This window comes from Mus pahari, chromosome 18 (genome assembly GCF_900095145.1).
Source record: "Mus pahari chromosome 18, PAHARI_EIJ_v1.1, whole genome shotgun sequence".
In the NCBI taxonomy this organism is placed as follows: Eukaryota; Metazoa; Chordata; class Mammalia; order Rodentia; family Muridae; genus Mus; species Mus pahari.
The window spans coordinates 30,727,970-30,746,383 of NC_034607.1; the positions used below are offsets into that span (position 1 = coordinate 30,727,970).

General features: G+C 37.4%; 1 protein-coding gene across 5 annotated transcripts in view; it reads left to right on the forward strand.

Moving 5' to 3' along the window:
• Fer (FER tyrosine kinase) overlaps positions 1-18,414 on the forward strand; it is a 277,350-nt gene that overhangs the window by 44,447 nt on the left and 214,489 nt on the right. For all 5 annotated transcript variants that reach the window (XM_029531191.1, XM_021217491.1, XM_029531192.1 and 2 more), the window contains exons 3-7: positions 2,089-2,262; positions 6,460-6,559; positions 15,654-15,837; positions 17,405-17,542; positions 18,102-18,221. In XM_029531191.1, the coding sequence (XP_029387051.1) occupies positions 2,089-2,262; positions 6,460-6,559; positions 15,654-15,837; positions 17,405-17,542; positions 18,102-18,221 (716 nt within the window). The remainder of the gene's footprint in view (positions 1-2,088; positions 2,263-6,459; positions 6,560-15,653; positions 15,838-17,404; positions 17,543-18,101; positions 18,222-18,414) is intronic.

The window sequence follows — 18,414 nt, forward strand, 5'->3', positions numbered from 1 at the left end:
GTAGCAGAAAATGGCCTAATCAGCCATCATTGGGAAGAGAGGCCCCTTGGTCTTGCAAACTTTATATGACCCAGCACAGGGGAAGGCCAGGGCCAAGGAGTGGGAGTGGGTGGGTAGGGGAGCAGGGGCCGGAGGAGGGTATGGGGAACTTTTGGGATATCATTTGAAATGTAAAGAAAGAAAATATCAAATAATAATAATAAAAAAAGAATAAAGCAAGGAGCCTGTCGAGAAAAAAAAAAATTCCTTCCTATGCTACTGGGAAAAAAAAATAAATAAAAGAAAAAAAACACACCTCAGTGACAAAGACAGATATTGCCTCAGAGAAAAAGGCTAGAAAAAAGAAATCTTCCAAGCGATTGTTCCTAAGAAACAAGCAGGATTTGCCTTTCTAATATTCAATAAAATAGATTTTCAACTAGAAGTTATCAAGCAAGATTGGAAAGGACACTTCATACTCATTAAAGAAAAAATCCAACCAAGAAAAAGACTCAATTGTGAACACCTATGCTCCAAATGCAAGGGCAACCACATTAATAATAGAAACTTTACTAAAGTTCAAAACACACGTTGAACCCCACACAATAGTAGTGGGAGAATTCAACACTCCACTCTTACCAATGGATAGGTCAGTGAAAGTAAACAGGCACAGTGAAACTTTAGAAGTTATGAACCAAATGGATTTAACAGATAGCTACAGTACATTTCATCCTAAAACAAAATAATATACCTTCTCCTCAGCACCTCATGGTACCTTCTGCAAAATTGACCATATAATTGGTCACAAAACAAGCCTCAAGCATTACAAGAAGATTGAAATAATCCCATGCATTTTATCAGACCACTATAGCCTAAGTCTGCTCTTCAATAACAACAATAAGAAGATAAAACCCATATATCCATGGAAACTGAACAGTTATCTGCTCAGTCAGAACTTGCTCAGGGAAGAAATTATGAAAGAAATCAAAGACTATATAGAATTTAATGAAAATGAAGGAACATCATACCCAAACTTATGGGACACAATGAAAGCAGTGTTAAGAGGAAAATTCATAATACTAAGTGCCTTCATAAATAAATTGGAGAGATGCCGTACAAGCAACTTAACAACACACCTGAGCACTCTAAAACAGAGAAACACATCCAAGAGGAGCAGATGGCAGGAAATAGTTAAACTCAGGGCTGAAATCAACCAAATGGAAATAAAGAGAACAATACAAAGAATCAGCAAACCCAAAAGCTAGTTCTTTGAGAAAATCAACAAGATACATAAACCCCTAGCCAAACTAACTAAAGGGCTCAGAGACAGAATCCAAATTATCAAAATCAGAAATGAAAAGGGAGACATAACAGAAACTGAAGAAATTTTAAAAAAAATCAGATTCTACTAGAAAAGCCTATATTTAACAAAACTTGAAAATCTAGATGAAACGTTATAAAAGTTACTATTGCTATTTACACTTACCCATGTATCCAAGATAGTATCCATGTTCTTGTTGTAAGGGTTTAGATGCTTTAAGTATTTATTAATCAACTGAAAGCAACCAACTAAAAGGGATGTTAATGAATTAATTACATCAATTTTTTGTTAGTTTTGAGACAAGGTCCCATATTGTAGTCTATGCTGGCTTGACTGGCTATGTGTTCAGGCTGCCTTCAAACCTGTGACAGTTTATTTACCTTACCCTCTGAGTGCGGTGATTACAGACAGGAGCTACCACGCTCAGCTTGTTGAAGTTTAGATCTTAACAAAGGGATACTTGTGTTTTAAATTACTTTTTGGTGTCAAGAGCAGGTAAGTCATCATATTTTCAGGTTTCATGAAAACATGCTTTCATAGGGCACATATCATGGTACATGCACATCACAGTATTCTGCCTTGGCTCTCACTGACATCTGAAGCATTTGTACTTGAGGATGTTGGATATAAATCTTTTATAATTCATTGTACAGTTTTGCAAAAACCTACTATTTATAATGTAAAAGTTCTTATAAAACTAAACATTTATAACTCTTGAACATTTAAATCATAGTTAAGTAGGAATTTCTAATACAAATGCTAATTTATCATTATTATTTTTTTTAAAGTCTTGGCTACTGATGATTCAGCAGACAGAACAGCTTAGTAGGATAATGAAGACACATGCAGAGGACTTGAACTCTGGACCCTTGCACAGGCTCACCATGATGATCAAGGACAAGCAGCAAGTGAAGAAGAGCTATGTCGGCATTCATCAACAGATAGAGGCAGAGATGATCAAGGTATGTCTGCCTGGATCTGGTGCCTTTTTAATATTTCCTTTAAAACCTATGTTAATATTTTGTTCTGTCTGAGCTTAAAGTTGTCATTTCCAACAAGAAGTGTTTGTTGTGGTACTTTATTATGTACAGAATGTTACTGATTATCAGACGTCATTTCAGTCCCAAGAAAGAGAAATATACTGACCACTAAACTGTGCCTCAGAGATCTTATAATAACGTGGAATATGTAAATTTTATTTACTGAAATAGTTTTTAGGGCTGGAGAGAGGATTCAGTAGTTAAGAGCACCGACTCCTGCTTTTCCAGAGGACCCAGGTTTAATTCTCAGCACCCCAATGCTGTTCACAACCTCTGTAACTCCAGCTCCAGGGGATCTGACTTCCTCTTCAGCCTCTGTGAACTCTGCAAGTACATGATACACAGACACACACACACAGGAGCAAGGCAGTCACACACCGAAAATAACTTTAAAACATAAAAAAGAAATAGCTTTTAATCTCTCTTTCTCTCTCTCTCTCTCTCTCTCTCTCTCTCTCTCTCTCTCTCTCTCTCTCTCTATATATATATATATATATATATATAAGTGTGTGTGTGTGTGTATATATATATATATATATATATATGTATATAAAATTTCCTTGTGTTGATAATAACTCAGTTAATGTATTTCTGAGTATCTTTGCCTTTAGCGCTTGTCTCTTCTGGGTAATATCTTAACCCTTGTGTTACAGAGCTTCCAAACAAAAGAAAAGACTAGCATGTCTGCCCTGTAGCTGTCACCAAAGTCCTCGCTCTTTTGTTTTATGTACGTTTACATTCTTTCCCAGTATTGGGTCATTTAAGGGAAACCCTTGATATCATTTATCAGAAACCATTTTTACCATATATTGGTAATATAGAGATTCTTTTTAAAAATAAGAACACTTTGATTAATCCACCTAAAAATGACAGATATTAAATGAACACCCTATATCGAAACACTTGGCGGCTATGTGGCTTCTTTTGGTTTGCTGTAGCTGGGATGTAGTCTGACACATAAGTTGCATTTGAGTAATTGCTCTTTAGTTCTTAGGTGGTTTTTTCTGTTTACTTTTGAAAAATACCATTTACTAACTGGAGAAATGAGATAATATGCTATATGCAACGGAATCCCTTAAATTTTGAGGTTTTCTTTCTTTCATTCTTCTGTTTGTTTGTTTGAGATGGGGTTTTACTGTGTAGCCTTGGCTGGCTTTGAACTCCCTCTGTAGAGCAGGCTGGCCTGGAACGCCTAGAGCTCTGGCCTGCCCCAAGTGCTGGGAAAAAGCATGTGCCACCAAATCTGGCTCTCTTATTTTATTGGTATTTCTTCAATGGAGAGTCTTTTACACCTTTTATTTCTGAGTGCAGCTCAACAAATCAATTTTTGTCAAGTAGAATTTTGGGGGCACTGGCATAGTGGCGGGTGCTGTTACCCCTAGCACTTGGGAGGTGGAGGCAGTACTACAACTTGGCCACATGGTACTTATGTCCGTAGTTTTTTGAGAAACCTTCCGATCAGCTTCTATCATGGCTGTCTCCATTTACATTTCTGCAGTGTACACTTCCATCTCCCTTAGTTAATTTCTCAGGGTTTTTGTTGTTTGTGTATAGGAAGGCTGCTGATATTTGTGTGTTAAGTTTCCATGCTTCCACATTGCTGATATAAAATCATACACTCTTTTGCAGGCATTGGCGCTGTCCCTTTCTTATCTTTTAGATGGTATATTAGAAGATTGTCAGATGACCAGGAGTCAAGTTTGCCTTTACCTTTGACTATAGTGTTTTGACTATAGGTCAAGAAGGTTGTTTGTTTATAATTAGTAACTAAGTTCCTGTAAGCTTGCATTGACCTGCATGGTGACTTTTATCTGACAGTCAGTGTCTGTCTCTGCAAGTGGAAAGCTTTCCCATCTCAGAGTCACTAAAATATGAAGAACAGAGAGAGCATCAGCCATAATAAATAAAAACAAATGTATTAGAGCTGCTAATGTAACTTAAAGTTTCTTTCCATTATTCTCATCAGTTTTATACTTATAGAAAATATCACCTTGACATATCATATTAATTTATTGTTTTAAACAATTTAGAATATATTATTTCTTATTTTTCCTTTAAAGAAATTTATTTGTTGTTTAATAAGCCAGTTATTTTGTACTATTAAAATAAAGTCTTTTGGGGGCTGAGGAGATGGCTTAGCCGTTCAGAGCACTGCCTGCTCTTTAGAGTTACCCAGATTCAGTTACCAGCATTCTCATGGTAGTTCATGATTGCCTGTACCTCTGGGACATCTGATGCCATCCTCTGGCCTGCACAATCACTAGCCATGCATTTAGTACACTTACATACATGCTAGCACTCACATATACACAGAAATGATCTTACCAAATGGACAAACAGAAACCCTTTTCAGTTTACTCTTTAATAGTTTACAGTGAGTGAAATTTATCATCATTATTTTCAAACTGTTCACAATGCTGATGCTGAGCCAATTCTTCTCTCCCCTGTCCTCTTTCTCATCCTCCTCCTACAGGACTGCCCTTGTTCTTGGCAATTATATTTCTACTTCTACTTTGATTTCTACAGTTTGAAACATGTGCATAAGGGAGTTTACATGACTATATAAAGTTTAAGAACTATAAATGTGAGAAAACATGAATCTGAGCCTGGGTTAATTTGCTTAATATGGTTGTTTCTATTTGACACCGTTGCCTTGTGTAGATAACATGACTTCATCCTTCTATCTGGTTGGAAAGAAGTTCACTGTGTATATATACCACATTTCCTTACCCAGTTCTTCCTTCTTGTACACTTACCATGGTTCCGTTTAGCTGCTGTGAATAATTTCACAACAAACATTGATGTGCAAGTATGTTCTTGACATGTTGAATAGGAGTCCTTTGGGTAAATACCCAGGAGTGGTATAAGTGGGCCAGATGGTAGATATATTTGTGTTATTTTGCAAAACCTCCATAATGATTTTTACAGAGGTTGGATGGGTTTACAGCTCCATCAGCAGTGTACAAGGGTTCCTCTTGGTCCACATCTTCAGGATCATTTGCTTTTATTTGGTTTTTGCCGCTTTGACTGGGGCAAGGGTGAAATTCACTGCAATTCTTTAACAGAGGAAATATAGACTTTTATTAAGGAGAAGCAAAAAAGCACTGCCAGGAGTTCGGTGGTGATGCAGGGAGCGATGCCCTCGGCGATTGATTGGTGCCCTCGGTGATTGATGCACTCGGTGGTGCTCTCCTCTGCTGGTTGCACATTTCCTTTTTCCTGATACTGGACATTTTTACTTCGCTTCTGCTAACTAGTCATTTATTCCATTCTATCAGGCCATTTATTGATTGGGTTGCTTGTTTTGTTTCTTACAGTTCTTTGTACATCCTAGACATATGTCAGTTGTATAGCTGCCAAAAATTAAATTAAAGTTAAATTTTAAAGCATAGATTTGTACATTGAAAATTGAATTCTTAGCCTTTGGATTATAGTTTTTTTCCTTTTTTTCTAACATTAAAACATTTTGAGATTATAATGTAATTACAGCATCTCTTCCTTGTCTTGCCTCTGTACAAACTCTGTCATATGCTCCTCCCAGCTCTCTCTCCAATTCATGGTCTCTTCATTGTTAATCACTATTGCATGCATATATGTATGTACATATACATTCCCAAACATAACCTGTCCAGCCCATATAATATTATTTAAATGTGCATTTTTAGAGCTGACCATTGCCAAATGGACCATCCCACTCCTGTAAGGGCTGTTTGGCTTCTCTGAAATCAATCTATATTTCCTGTATGGCCTGTAGGCCCTTAGACCGTGCTTATACCCCTGCCGACCCCTCCTGAACTTCAGGCTCAAGGTTCATCCTGGAAGATGGGGAGGGAGATTGTCAGAGCCACAGGGTTCGTGTGCTTGCTTTGAGATTGTGTTTCCTAGAATTGTATTCTTCTTGATCTGTCTTTTGAAGGAAGTTTGTGTGTTTTTATATCATATTGAATTTATCATGGATTTTAAAACTGATTTTTAGTTTTTTGTCTGTAATTTTCTGGCAAAGAGTAGTTGTCACTTCTGAGTCATAAATATACATCAACTAATGCTTTAGAATGTAAACTGTTGACCAATTTAAATGTAAACACTTAAAATTTTTTCTGCATATTGTGTCTTTGATAGGTCACGAAGACAGAATTGGAGAAATTAAAATCCAGCTATCGACAATTAATAAAAGAAATGAATTCTGCCAAAGAGAAATATAAAGAAGCCTTAGCGAAAGGTATGACAACATCAGAAAAAGTGTTCAGTGTGATGGCTTCTATTTGGTTGTCTAACAGACATTTTTGTAAGCAGGAGAATTATTCAGCCTAGAGCAGTTTACATTCTAAAAAATCTCACACTATGTCAAAATAAGCTGGCTGTTGAACTGCTGCAAATTCTCTTTGTATATTAAGAGATTCTGAGTAGTTCACATTAGTGCAGATTTGTAGTATTTGTAAAGGATGCACGGAATGTATATGTTGTTCTTGCATTCACTTTACTTAATTAAGATAGTATTACATTTACTGTCTCTTATAATTTCCACAGCTCTTAATAGAAAAAAATGAATCCATGTTTACAGTTTGCTTTTTATATGCTTCTATGCACCTTAACTATTTTGAGATTGGCATGTCCTAATTAATTTATAGGGTTCTTCAAGTTTCACATACATCATTATTCCGTTGCATTTTAGAGAATGCTTTAGGTACCGAGAGCGTTCCCCTGAGTGCTGAGACATCTCTTAGCCCCCAGTGTTACTTGTTCTTTAATCTGTCAGCAGAGTTAACTTTGCAGAGTTGACTGCTTCTTCCTTGGCAGTTAGTTAATTACGCTATAACTCCATGTGAGACCCCCAGCGCCAGCGATGACTGGCTGTAGTTGACTCAGCTGGACCCTGTTGCTCACTGTGACTCTCAACCTGTTGGAGAGTGAGTAGGAAGGCACTTACTTCATCACCAGTCATCGAGCTCTGTTTCTAATGAAGTAGACCATTTGTGCTTAAACACAAAAGCCTGTGTTGTGATGTTATATAACATGACTTTTCACTTAATGCTTGTCATATAGAGATATGCTCATAGGAGATTCTTGTGAGCCTGGTGAAACACAGCAGAAGCAAGGCAGTGGGTGTGTCTGAAGACAGTACTTTTAACTCTGTCCCTCCCTCCCTCCCTCCCTCCCTCCCTCCCTCCCTCTCCCCGTGTTTCTCTTTACACCGTTCTCTTTCATTTGTTGGAACCGGGGTAAGTGCTTTACCCCTCTCCGAGCTATTCCCCTAACCCTGAGAAACTTTCACAGACACGGTTTTTCACATTCTAAGTTCATGCTGGGAGAGTTGAAACTGTGTGTGTGTGTGTGTGTGTGTGTGTGTGTGAGTGTGTGTGTGTATGAGCATGTGTAAGTGCATATGTGTGATTGTGTGTGTGTGTGTGTTTATGTGTGAGTGTGTATGAGTGTATGTGTATGAGTGTATGTGTGTGTGTGTGTGTGTGTACATGAGACTTTCAGGATCAGAAGACAGCATCACACCCTCTGCAACTGGAGCTATAGGGAGTTATGAACCACCAAGTGAGCTGGAAACCAAACTCAGGCCTTCTTAACTGCTGAGCCATCTCATTGGCTCTGACAATTCATTCTTATTAATTATGAGAGTTATATTCTTTAAAGACACTGAAAACAGAATTAGTGACTTGTTGCTCTAGGGGAGGAAAAGGCTTAATTTATACAAGCAAGATTACGTTTTCCATAATCTATGAATGTATACCTTTATTATCTATGTTTGTACAACACCTTGTTTAGTGTATATTTTTCATCATTATGACCAATGTAGTTTTATAATTTGTGATTAAGTAAAGCTTATCTAACATAAATGTTAACTGTAAAGCACATTACAGCCTGTGTACAGGAGCAGTAGGTAGCATGTCAGACAATAATGTGAAGAAGATGAATAAATAACAGATTTAGCCAAGACCACTGATAGATGTGAAAAATGAGTGGGTAAAAACTGAATTTATGTCACCATATTGACATGCAAGGTTTTCTCTGCTCAGTGATTACAAGGGAAAATAAATTCATGACCTTACTGAGAGACAAAAGCTTAAGCTACCTTAATGCTCATGGCAACTGTAATAATTACAGAGAAATATAGTTTCTTGAGCTCATCGTCCTGGAGGGTATCAACATTGGGCATCCCCATTGCCTTGGCTGGTTCATGTTAGAACAGATGTCTCAAATCATGAGGGAGGAAGGAGGAGAGAAAGACAAAAAGATTGCTACATGGGCAGGTCCTACTGTGTCAGCCAGCACACAAGGGGGACCAAAGCTGTAGCACAGTTGAGATCCATTAGAGCATTTAGTTAAGGGAGAGGAATGTGTCTCCATCCTTTAAGTCAAATGCTGAGCCTGGCCATCTGGGGTTGGAGGACAGCACAGCCATTTTCAAAATAAGATGATTAAACACTTACAATTATTGAAATCAAAGCAGACACAGTAGAAAATAGTTGCTTTGTTCTTGGAAAAGAATCAAATCTTATTATCAGGGGACTTTGTACCATGATATTTGAGAAATGGCAGTCACTTCAGGAGTTTATAGTACCAGTGGTTGGCTTTCTAGATGAGCTCAATGAGTAGTCTGGCTTGTCTCTGTGAGTGTCAGCCTTTCGTGGTTGAGGGTTTCTAGCTTCATAATACTGGTCATAGTGTGACAGGTTGTGTATACACTCTGTTACTATAAACCATGAAACATATTTGTCAGCAAGTAGTGGTGAAAGAATTATGATTCAATCTCTCTGTGAATTTTATTATACGAAGGAGGAAAAATTGGATGTTCTCCTCCCTGTTAATTGGCACATAGAACTCCACGTATTACTTCAGCGCTTCTCATCAGCTAAGAAAAAACATAGAACAGCAGAAGTCTGTGAATAACAACTTGTTTACCCTATATATTTTAAACTACTTTTAACTTGATTTGTAATTATTTTAAAAGTGTATTAAAAACTCTATTAGTGATCTGAGTTATTCTGAACCAGATAGGTATATAGCTAGAATTTTATTATGTGTTTTTTTTTCTTTTAAATAAATATTTTTGTTAAGTGAAAGAATGAGCAATGTGTAATTTTTTCTTTATTTTTTCATTTCTGGTTAGCATACATAATAACAGGCTTCATTGTGACACTGTGATTCATACATACATATATCATACTTGTTCTTACCCGTCCCTGAGCCCTCCTGACTCCTCTGCCTCATTCTTACTGCTCTCTTCTGCCTCCTTGCTCGCCTCGGTCTCCTTGCTCTTCTTGTTCTCTTCAGCCTCCTTGCTCGCCTTGGTTTCCCGTGATCATACCGCCTTCTGCTTTCAGGTCACATCTTTGATTATCCTATCCCATGTCCTTCTTTTGTTTTATGTATTATTGGTATTTGGGGTTCACTTATATTGTCTCCATGTGGATTAAGATTTTTATTTGTAGAACAGATCTATCAGAAGTACAATAGGGTTCTGTTCCAAATTATGACAATTAAGCAGGTCATCAGATCTCTACCTCTGAGGGAAGGAGCAGTCGGTAGTTTGATAGGAGGTCCCCCCCCCTCCAGCATGCTTCACAACCTGGTTAGGCGTGAGGGAGTATGGGGTGTACATTCTCACCAGTCCCTTCTCCCCTGTAACTTCCGGTCTGGTTTTAAACCTCATCCTTCTATTAGTGTAATGGATTATTTATTGGGTTTTCTCAAAGGCAGTTTATTTTTTATTAAACTGTTAATAAGCAGTTGACTTATATTTTGGCTATAATATTCCTGTTTATGTTGCTGATCATATAATACACCTAATTCAGGAAAAAGAATCAGCCAGGAAGTTAAGTTTTCTATATTATGTATTATTAACACCATAGTGAGCAGAGTATTGTGTATTTAGCGAGTCAGTCTACACCCGTTAGAAAGGCAGATGGGTAGTGTGTGGTTCAAAATCTGTGCAAATAGGAAACAGATGGGCAGTTTAAATGTCCCCATGAAAGTGTGTGTGTGGAGAGATGACTTATGAAGTTAGATAAAATAAGTTGAGTTAGGAATCCTGGAGGTAAAGAAAAACAAACACAGCAGAACACGATAGTTTAAAGAAGGGGGGCATTAAGTGTGGAATTAGTGAGTTCACTCCTTAAGACTTTTATGGTACAGATAAATACAAAGTGGTGCATTAGACCACAGTACTCAGATTCACCTTGTCAGTCACTTTAGTTTTCTTATGAATGTGTAGACAGTGGAAAGGTCCTTTTTACGTGAACGTTTTCTAGAGAATTGTACATGATCTTGTGAGATGTGCTATTGTAATTAACTTCTTTAATTTCAAGTAACAAAGTAGCTTTTAAAAATAATGAACTGAAACAGAAGATAAAAACCACATAAATCTTAAACCAGGGCCCAGGAAGGGCCGGCGTGGGCTGCTCCGGTGCCCGGTGGAACAGGAGTTCATACATTTCCTCTCACTCCAGCCAGGGTCTCTTCATTTCTAGCCAGAAGACAGGGCAGGTGATGCCCCGAGTTTTGGACCACAGCTTCCTACTGGAGTTTATTCCTGTGTGTGGGAGGACAAGTAGGAGTTTCCAGAGCTGTCTGATGATGTGTGTGCCAATTGATTGACTTTAGGACTGTCAGTGACAGGTTTCTGCAAGAAGGTCGTTAATATTAGTCTTCATGAATAGAAATGTATATATATTCTGAGAAAAAATATGTATTATTTGGTGGAAGAATATATTCATTGGGTTGTTAAAAATTACTTACAATTAATACTGAAATGACGTAATTGCTAAGTAATAAAATTGTCCCAGGAACATTGTATTGTTAAAAACTTCTTTAAGGATTTAGTATAGTTGAGGTAATATGTTCACTAGATTTTTGATAAACATTCTTAAATAGAATGGAATGAAAAAAAATCAAAGGATACCTGCTAGTAAGTTCTTTTATATTAAACTATACCATTACTAACCTGTATGATATTGTACTGATTTGTGACAGAACATTTTATCCTAGTAGGCTAAAATCCCATTTCCTTGTAGTTTAAGTTTTGTAAGAATTGAATTGCTCTTTTCTTGACTGTCCTCCTGACCCCATCTTTGAGAAATACAGTACTGGGGTAACATTTTGTAAAGTAATTTATACAGTTACTAAATTTCTTGCGTTGCCAAACTACCTATTAGTAGGGCAGGAATTAACTTTTGTAAAATACTTGTTCATTTTCTTAGGAAAGGTCAGTGGTGTTTCTGGTACATAGGGAATTCCAGATTTGTGGATCATAGCAACATACTGCTCTGCAGGAAGGGTGATTTCCGTTTTATTCTTATATATTTTAGATGTTTAACATATTCTTTAAACAATTCATACATGTATGAGATGTATTTGGACATGAATCCACTCCCACCTCTCCCCAGGTTTCCGGACATCTCCTTCCTATCTTCATGTCTTTCTGGTTTCCTTTTTTTTTGATAACACACCTGTGTCTAACCAGTGATGTCCATATACACATGAGTGTGCAGCTGTACCAATGAGGCACGAGCAAGGCATCAGTGCTCATGCCCCCAATAAAAAGTGACTCCTTTCCCCAGTAGCCATAGCCTCAAAGCTCCTCACATGTTCCTGTGTGGAGCAGCCATGCTGTGTCTGAAGGGCAGCGTTTTCCAGTGCTTCTGCCCACCCTATGCCTCTTAACATCCTTTCTGTTTATGTGCTTAGGTCATGTACCTTATCATTAGAGGGGTTCTGAGAAAGGCAAGGGAGTTGCCTTGCTTATTTTGCTTTCACTGTACTGGGGGATGTCTAAGTCTCTAAGGCTTCTTTTTACCAAAAATTCTTAATATGGGGCTGCAAAAATGGCCCAGTAGTTGAGAGTACTTGCCACTCTTCTAGAGCACCAGAACTTAGTTTCCAGCATCTGTAGCCGGTGGTTCATAACCAAGTTAAGGGGATCTGACACATTTTTCTGACCTTCACAAGTGCCTCCCATAGTTGGCATACACACACATACACACACACACACACACACCAGCACCACCACCACCACCACTTCACCCATACTATACATCCACAGACAGACAGACATAGACACATACATGGATGTACATACACATCCTCCAGACACATCACATACACACAGACCCATCTAGATACACCACATACACAAACACACATACACACATACACATCTCCTCTACCTCCCAAATAGTATAAGTTGTCTTTCTGGGAATAGAATTCATTTGTAGAACTTCCTTGGAAGAAGGGAAGAAATTAATATCTAAAAATACTCTTTAATCTAAATTGATATTTACTCAGTTTGTACCAAAAATCTATGACTTGCTTAGAATCATATTAATTGATATATTTGTGTATTGTCAATATTTAAATATTTTGAACAGATTTGACAATGAAGAACCACAAAAAGTTTGTTTGTTTTGTTCTGTTTTTCAAGATGGGATTCTCTGTGTAGCCCTGGCTGTTCTGGAACGAGCTCTGTTAACCAGGCTGGCTCAAACTGAGAAATCCCTTTGCCTCTGCCTCCTGAGTGCTGGGATTTAAGGCATGTGCCATCATTGCCCTATCACAAGGCATTTTTGATTCCTGGCATTAGCAGTACCTCTTAGATGTCTTCCACATTATCTTTCTGTGCTTTATTGGCAAGTCTGAGTTATCCTACCTCCAAAGATGTCTTTCTTAATTTCCTGAACTTTCCTTTCTCTCTTGCCTCCCTCTGTAACATGAGTTTCTTTCCAAGTCTTCTTCAGCACTCCATTTGATCATGATCTTCATCAAGGACTCTTGTCACCTAGCACAGACGTGTCCCCTTGGTAATAGAGTGAGGAAGGCTGTATTGTCTCTTCATCTTTGTTAGTCTTTTTTTTTTTTTCCTTTGATTTAAGTTTTATTACATTATGGTGAAAAAAGATACATAATTTCAATTTATCTGAATTTGTTAACATTGAAAAACATACTTTGAGTAAATAGACCTACATCACATTCTTCTTTCCCTTTTGTACCCCAGCTCCTCCTGGAGAGCCCTCCCCCCTTCAAAACCTGCAATACCTTTCTTTTTTTTTATCATATTCTTTAAAATTTATAAAATATTGTAACAATAAGAATGAGTATTATAAAAGTTGTTTGATATAAAACAACAATCAATTGAACAGTCTTATGTAGATGTTTGTCTACAGCAATACTGAAAATATGTACATTTTTCTCAATATAAATTTTAAATAACTACAAATATATTAACTGTATGATATTTTAAAATAATATATCACTATTAGTTTTTTTTAATGAACATAAATAGATACAGTCTTTTTGTTTGTGTTTGCTTTGTTTTTAGTAGAGCTTAAACTCTTGGCTCACGGGAAGACAGCCAACAAATTTCTAATTCCTCATATTTTTGAATTTCAATCAATTAGGATATGTTGGTAATATTAATTTTCATATTAAGAGATATTAAGGAAAAGTGATTGTTACTTCCTGTTAATTTTCTTATTAGGTGGAATTATGTTTATGTGGGGTTGTTGAAAGATTACTTTCTTGCTTCTTCTAGGATGTTAACTCCTTGTGTTGGTGTTTTTCATCTATTATCCTTTGTAGGGCTAGATTTGTGGAAAGATATTATGTAAATTTGGTTTTTGTCATGGAATAACTTGTTTTCTCTGTCTATGGTGATTGAGAGTTTTGCTGGGTATAGTAGCCTCAGCTGGCATTTGTGTTCTCTTAGGGTCTGTATGACATCTGCCCAGGATCTTCTAGCTTTTCACGGTCTCTGGTGAGAAGTCTGGTGTAATTCTGATAGGTCTGCCTTTATATATTACTTGACCTTTTTCCCTCACTTATTTTAGAATTCTTTCTTTGTTTAGTGCATTTGGTGTTTTGATTATTATGTGATGGGAGCAATTTCTTTTCTGGTCCTGTCTATTTGGAGTTCTGTAGGCTTCTTGTATGTTCATGGGCATCTCTTTCTTTAGGTTAGGNAAGTTTTCTTCTATAATTTTGCTGAAGATCTTTACTGGCCCTTTAAGTTGGGAATCTTCACTCTCTTCTATACTTATTATCCTTAGGTTTGGTCTTCTCATTGTGTCCTGGATTTCCTGGATGTTTTGGTTAGGATCTTTTTCTATGGTATCTTCTGCACCTGAGATTCTCTCTTCTATCTCTTGAATTCTGTTGGTGATGCTTGCATCTATGACTCCTGATCTCTTTCCTTGTTTTCTATCTCCAGGGTTGTCTCCCTTTGCGATTTCTTTATTGTTTCTAGTTCCAGTTTTAGATCCTGGATGGTTTTGTTCCTTTCCTTCGCTTGTTTGATTGTTGTTTTCTTGTAATTAAGGGATTTATGTGTTTCCTCTTTAAGGGTTTCTAGCTGTTTACTTGTGTTCTCTTGTATTTCTTTAAGGGAGTTATTTATGTCCTTTTTAATGTCTTCTATCATCATCATGAGAAGTGATTTTAGATCTGAATCTTGCTTTTCCGGTGTGTTGGGGTATCCAGAACTTGTTATGGTGGGAGAATTGGGTTCTGATGATGCCAAGTAACCTTGGTTTCTGTTGCTTATATTCTTACGCTTGCCTCCCACCATCTGGTTATCTCTAGTGCTACCTGCCCTGGCTATGTCTGACTGGAGCCTGTCCTTGCTGTGATCCTGGTTGTGTCAGAACTCCTCTGAGTCAAGCTGTCTCTGTGATCCTGTGATTCTGGGATCCTGTGATCCTGAGATCCTGGGTGTGTCAGAGCTCCTGGGAGTCAAGCTGCATTTGGGACTTTGAGATCCTGGTGTGACCAAACTCCTGGGGTCCTGTGATTTTCTGATCCTCAGCATGTTAAAGTGCCTGGGAGTGGAGCTGCCTCTGGGTGTTGTGGGGCTGGCTGCAGAGTTTGTGCCCATGGTCTGTTCAGGGCGGCCCAGACTTTGTTACTCTTTAATGTACATGTGTATCTTTTAGATTTGTTTTCTCAAAGCCTCCTCAGATTACTCTTGTCTTTATTGACATCTTAGACACAGGCTTAAACTTTAACGTTTGCATGCTTTTCCTACCACAGTCTCATGTGAGCAGCTGTTCCAGTTTGCTGTAAGCTCCTTTGGAGCTGAGAAGGATTTTATGTGTGTACTTATGTGTTCTGACCTGGATTTACCCAGCCCTTGCTGCACAGGAACTTTGGTGCTGAGCACTGACCGTTAGGACTTGGCATAGCACTCTACACATAGTACACAGTCAGCAGACTTGATTCTCCATTGAGCGTGGGAAATAACATAACAACACAGTGTGGATTGCATATAGTGATGATAAAACTTTGCTCTCTGCTATCTTCCATGTTTTCCTCAGGGAAGGAAACAGAAAAGGCTAAGGAGCGCTATGACAAAGCTACAATGAAGCTTCATATGCTGCATAATCAGTATGTGTTGGCACTGAAGGGGGCGCAGCTCCATCAGAGTCAGTACTATGATGCCACACTTCCTCTGCTGCTGGACTCCGTGCAAAAGATGCAAGAAGAAATGATAAAAGCACTGTAAGACACATTTCCTGTTTATCATAAGATCCCCTCAGAGCTCGACTCAGCATTTCTCCCACAGTTACACATTTGTTTCAGAAGTTTCCTTTTTGCTGAGACCACTGGGCACTGCAGAGCCGTTTACTTTTCTTGTTCCTTCAGTTGTGCTCTGCCCCTAGCATGCTGAGGGATAGACCTCTATATAACTGTTTGTTACTGACTCTGCTGCTCCAGTCAGCTCTGTTTAAGTCAGTACCTGCCTCCCGAGGGCTGGGCATTTAAGCATCATTTCAGAAGCTTCAAGGAGAGAACTGTTTGGAAGCTTATTTATAGCTTCTTGTTCTTTTCCTCTATGAGATTAAAATCCACTCATGTTTATTGAAGTTCTGGTGTATATAAAAGCACACTGCTTTGTGCTTGGGAATGTAAGTGTAAGTGGAGTTTCTTACCTTTTAACTAGTTAACAGTGCATTGCAGTTAATAAGCACATATATTCTGTCTCGTATGTAGGAGAGCAGGCAATGATGAGCCACATTTGATGGACTTCATTTCCTTTATCTTCTGGCTTTGCATTGTGCAAATATTTAAATTCATTTTACTTTCACTGAAAATGTGTGTGGGTATTTTTTTTTTCCTGATTAATTTGAAATGTGTTTGTTCCTATTTTTCTGTTAAAACAAAGAAGTTAGTTGGGTGTGTCCAAGCACTCGGAGACATGTGTGAGCACAGGGTTTTTGTGAATTTGAAGCACCTTGGTCTACATAGCAAGTTTCAGGCCATCCAGGGCTACATAATAAGACCCCATCTCAAAACCTAGCCAACCGACCAAGGAAGCAAACAGAAAACTTACAGTAATTGAAGTAATATTCAAGGAAGACTTGTAAGTAATGATTTTGATTCATAAATAGTTATTTTAGAAACAGAAACAGACAAATCCTGCTTTATATTTATATAGGTATATGCAGAATAGGCTTATTTTCCATACTTGCTTTGAAGGCAGTAATATTCAATATTTATAAACCAAAACCTTTAAAGGAGGGGATCTAGTCAGTGTGACAGAATTCTTTTCCTTTCTCTTCAGTTAGACCAAGCAAAAAACCTTGATGATTTTGCTACATACTGTAGTTCAGGAGAAGAAGCAGATGCCACCGAAGTTGAAGGTTAACTAAATAATACCCATAACTCCAGGGCTAAGGTGCTTTTGAGGAGTACAGCATCTGAGGAGTATCACACTTTAGAAAAGAAACAGTCACACACAGAGTCCCTGTGTTGAAAAACAAAACAAAAGAGAACAAACAAAAGGCTCAAAAGTATTTCCATAAAGTAGTGAGTAGTAGAGTATTATTAATGCTGCCCAGCCCTGCCTTTTGGCCATGGAGTACATCTTTAAATAGGTAATGGTGACTTAAATTACTGCATAATTGCATAGCCCCTTCATGCCCTATTGTAGGAAATGAGGCAGTGTATAAAACCACCACTCTTAAAGACTGATAGTTCATTGTCTGTGTTTATGGTTCTAAATGTTTTCTGAGTCTGTGCCTCTTAATAAAACACTAAAATGTAAAATTTTATTTTTGCTTTTCAGAAAAGGTATATTTGATGACTATAGCCAGATAACCAGCCTTGTTACAGAGGAAATAGTGAATGTTCACAAAGAGATTCAAATGTCTGTTGAACAGATAGACCCTAGCACTGAATATAATAATTTTATAGATGTTCACAGGTATGATAATTTCCTATCTTTTAAGCTATTTATGACTATATTGTTTTTCATAATAGAGATTTAATGAACATAAAATATTTTTATTAGAGCTAAGTTTATTTTATGAGTTTATTTTTGTTTATTAAAGACTGTCTTAAACTTGATAACTAATTTATAAAACTATAAGATTTTTTTCAATTGACATGTCATTGTTTAAATCCATATGTAACCTATGAAATTGTATTTTCTTAACATCTACGTAATAAATGATACTATGAGCTTACATGTGTATTAATTTTCTAAGTCACCAATTACTGTCACTTGCTTGCATCTTGTTTTGTACTTTAAAAAATCGTGATGGGGATGACTAAGGTGTATGTATATTCTACAGATGAAGAAACCAAGGTGTAGGCTACATGACTAGATCTTTCATGCCTAGGGTTTTCTCTAAATTATTCTGCTATGTAAACTTTGTTAGCATAATTTTGAGTAATAGTAAATATTTTGCCTTTGGTATGCACTGAGATAGATTATGATAGTATACTATTATTGATTAGAATTATTTGCCATACTTTACTAGAACAACAGCTGCTAAAGAACAAGAAATCGAATTTGATACTTCCCTATTAGAAGAAAATGAAAGTCTTCAGGCAAATGAGATCATGTGGAATAATTTAACAGCAGACAGTTTGCAAGTAATGTAAGTACTTAGAAAATCATAACAGTGTAAAATGAGTGTTTTTATTGCCTTATAGTTATTGTATTTCATCAGCATTAAATTCCTCAAATTTTGTAAGTAATAAAAATGGCACACGCCTTTAATCCCAGCACTCAGGAGGCAGAGGCAGGTGGGTTTCTGAGTTCGAGGCCAGCCTGGTCTACAAAGTGAGTTC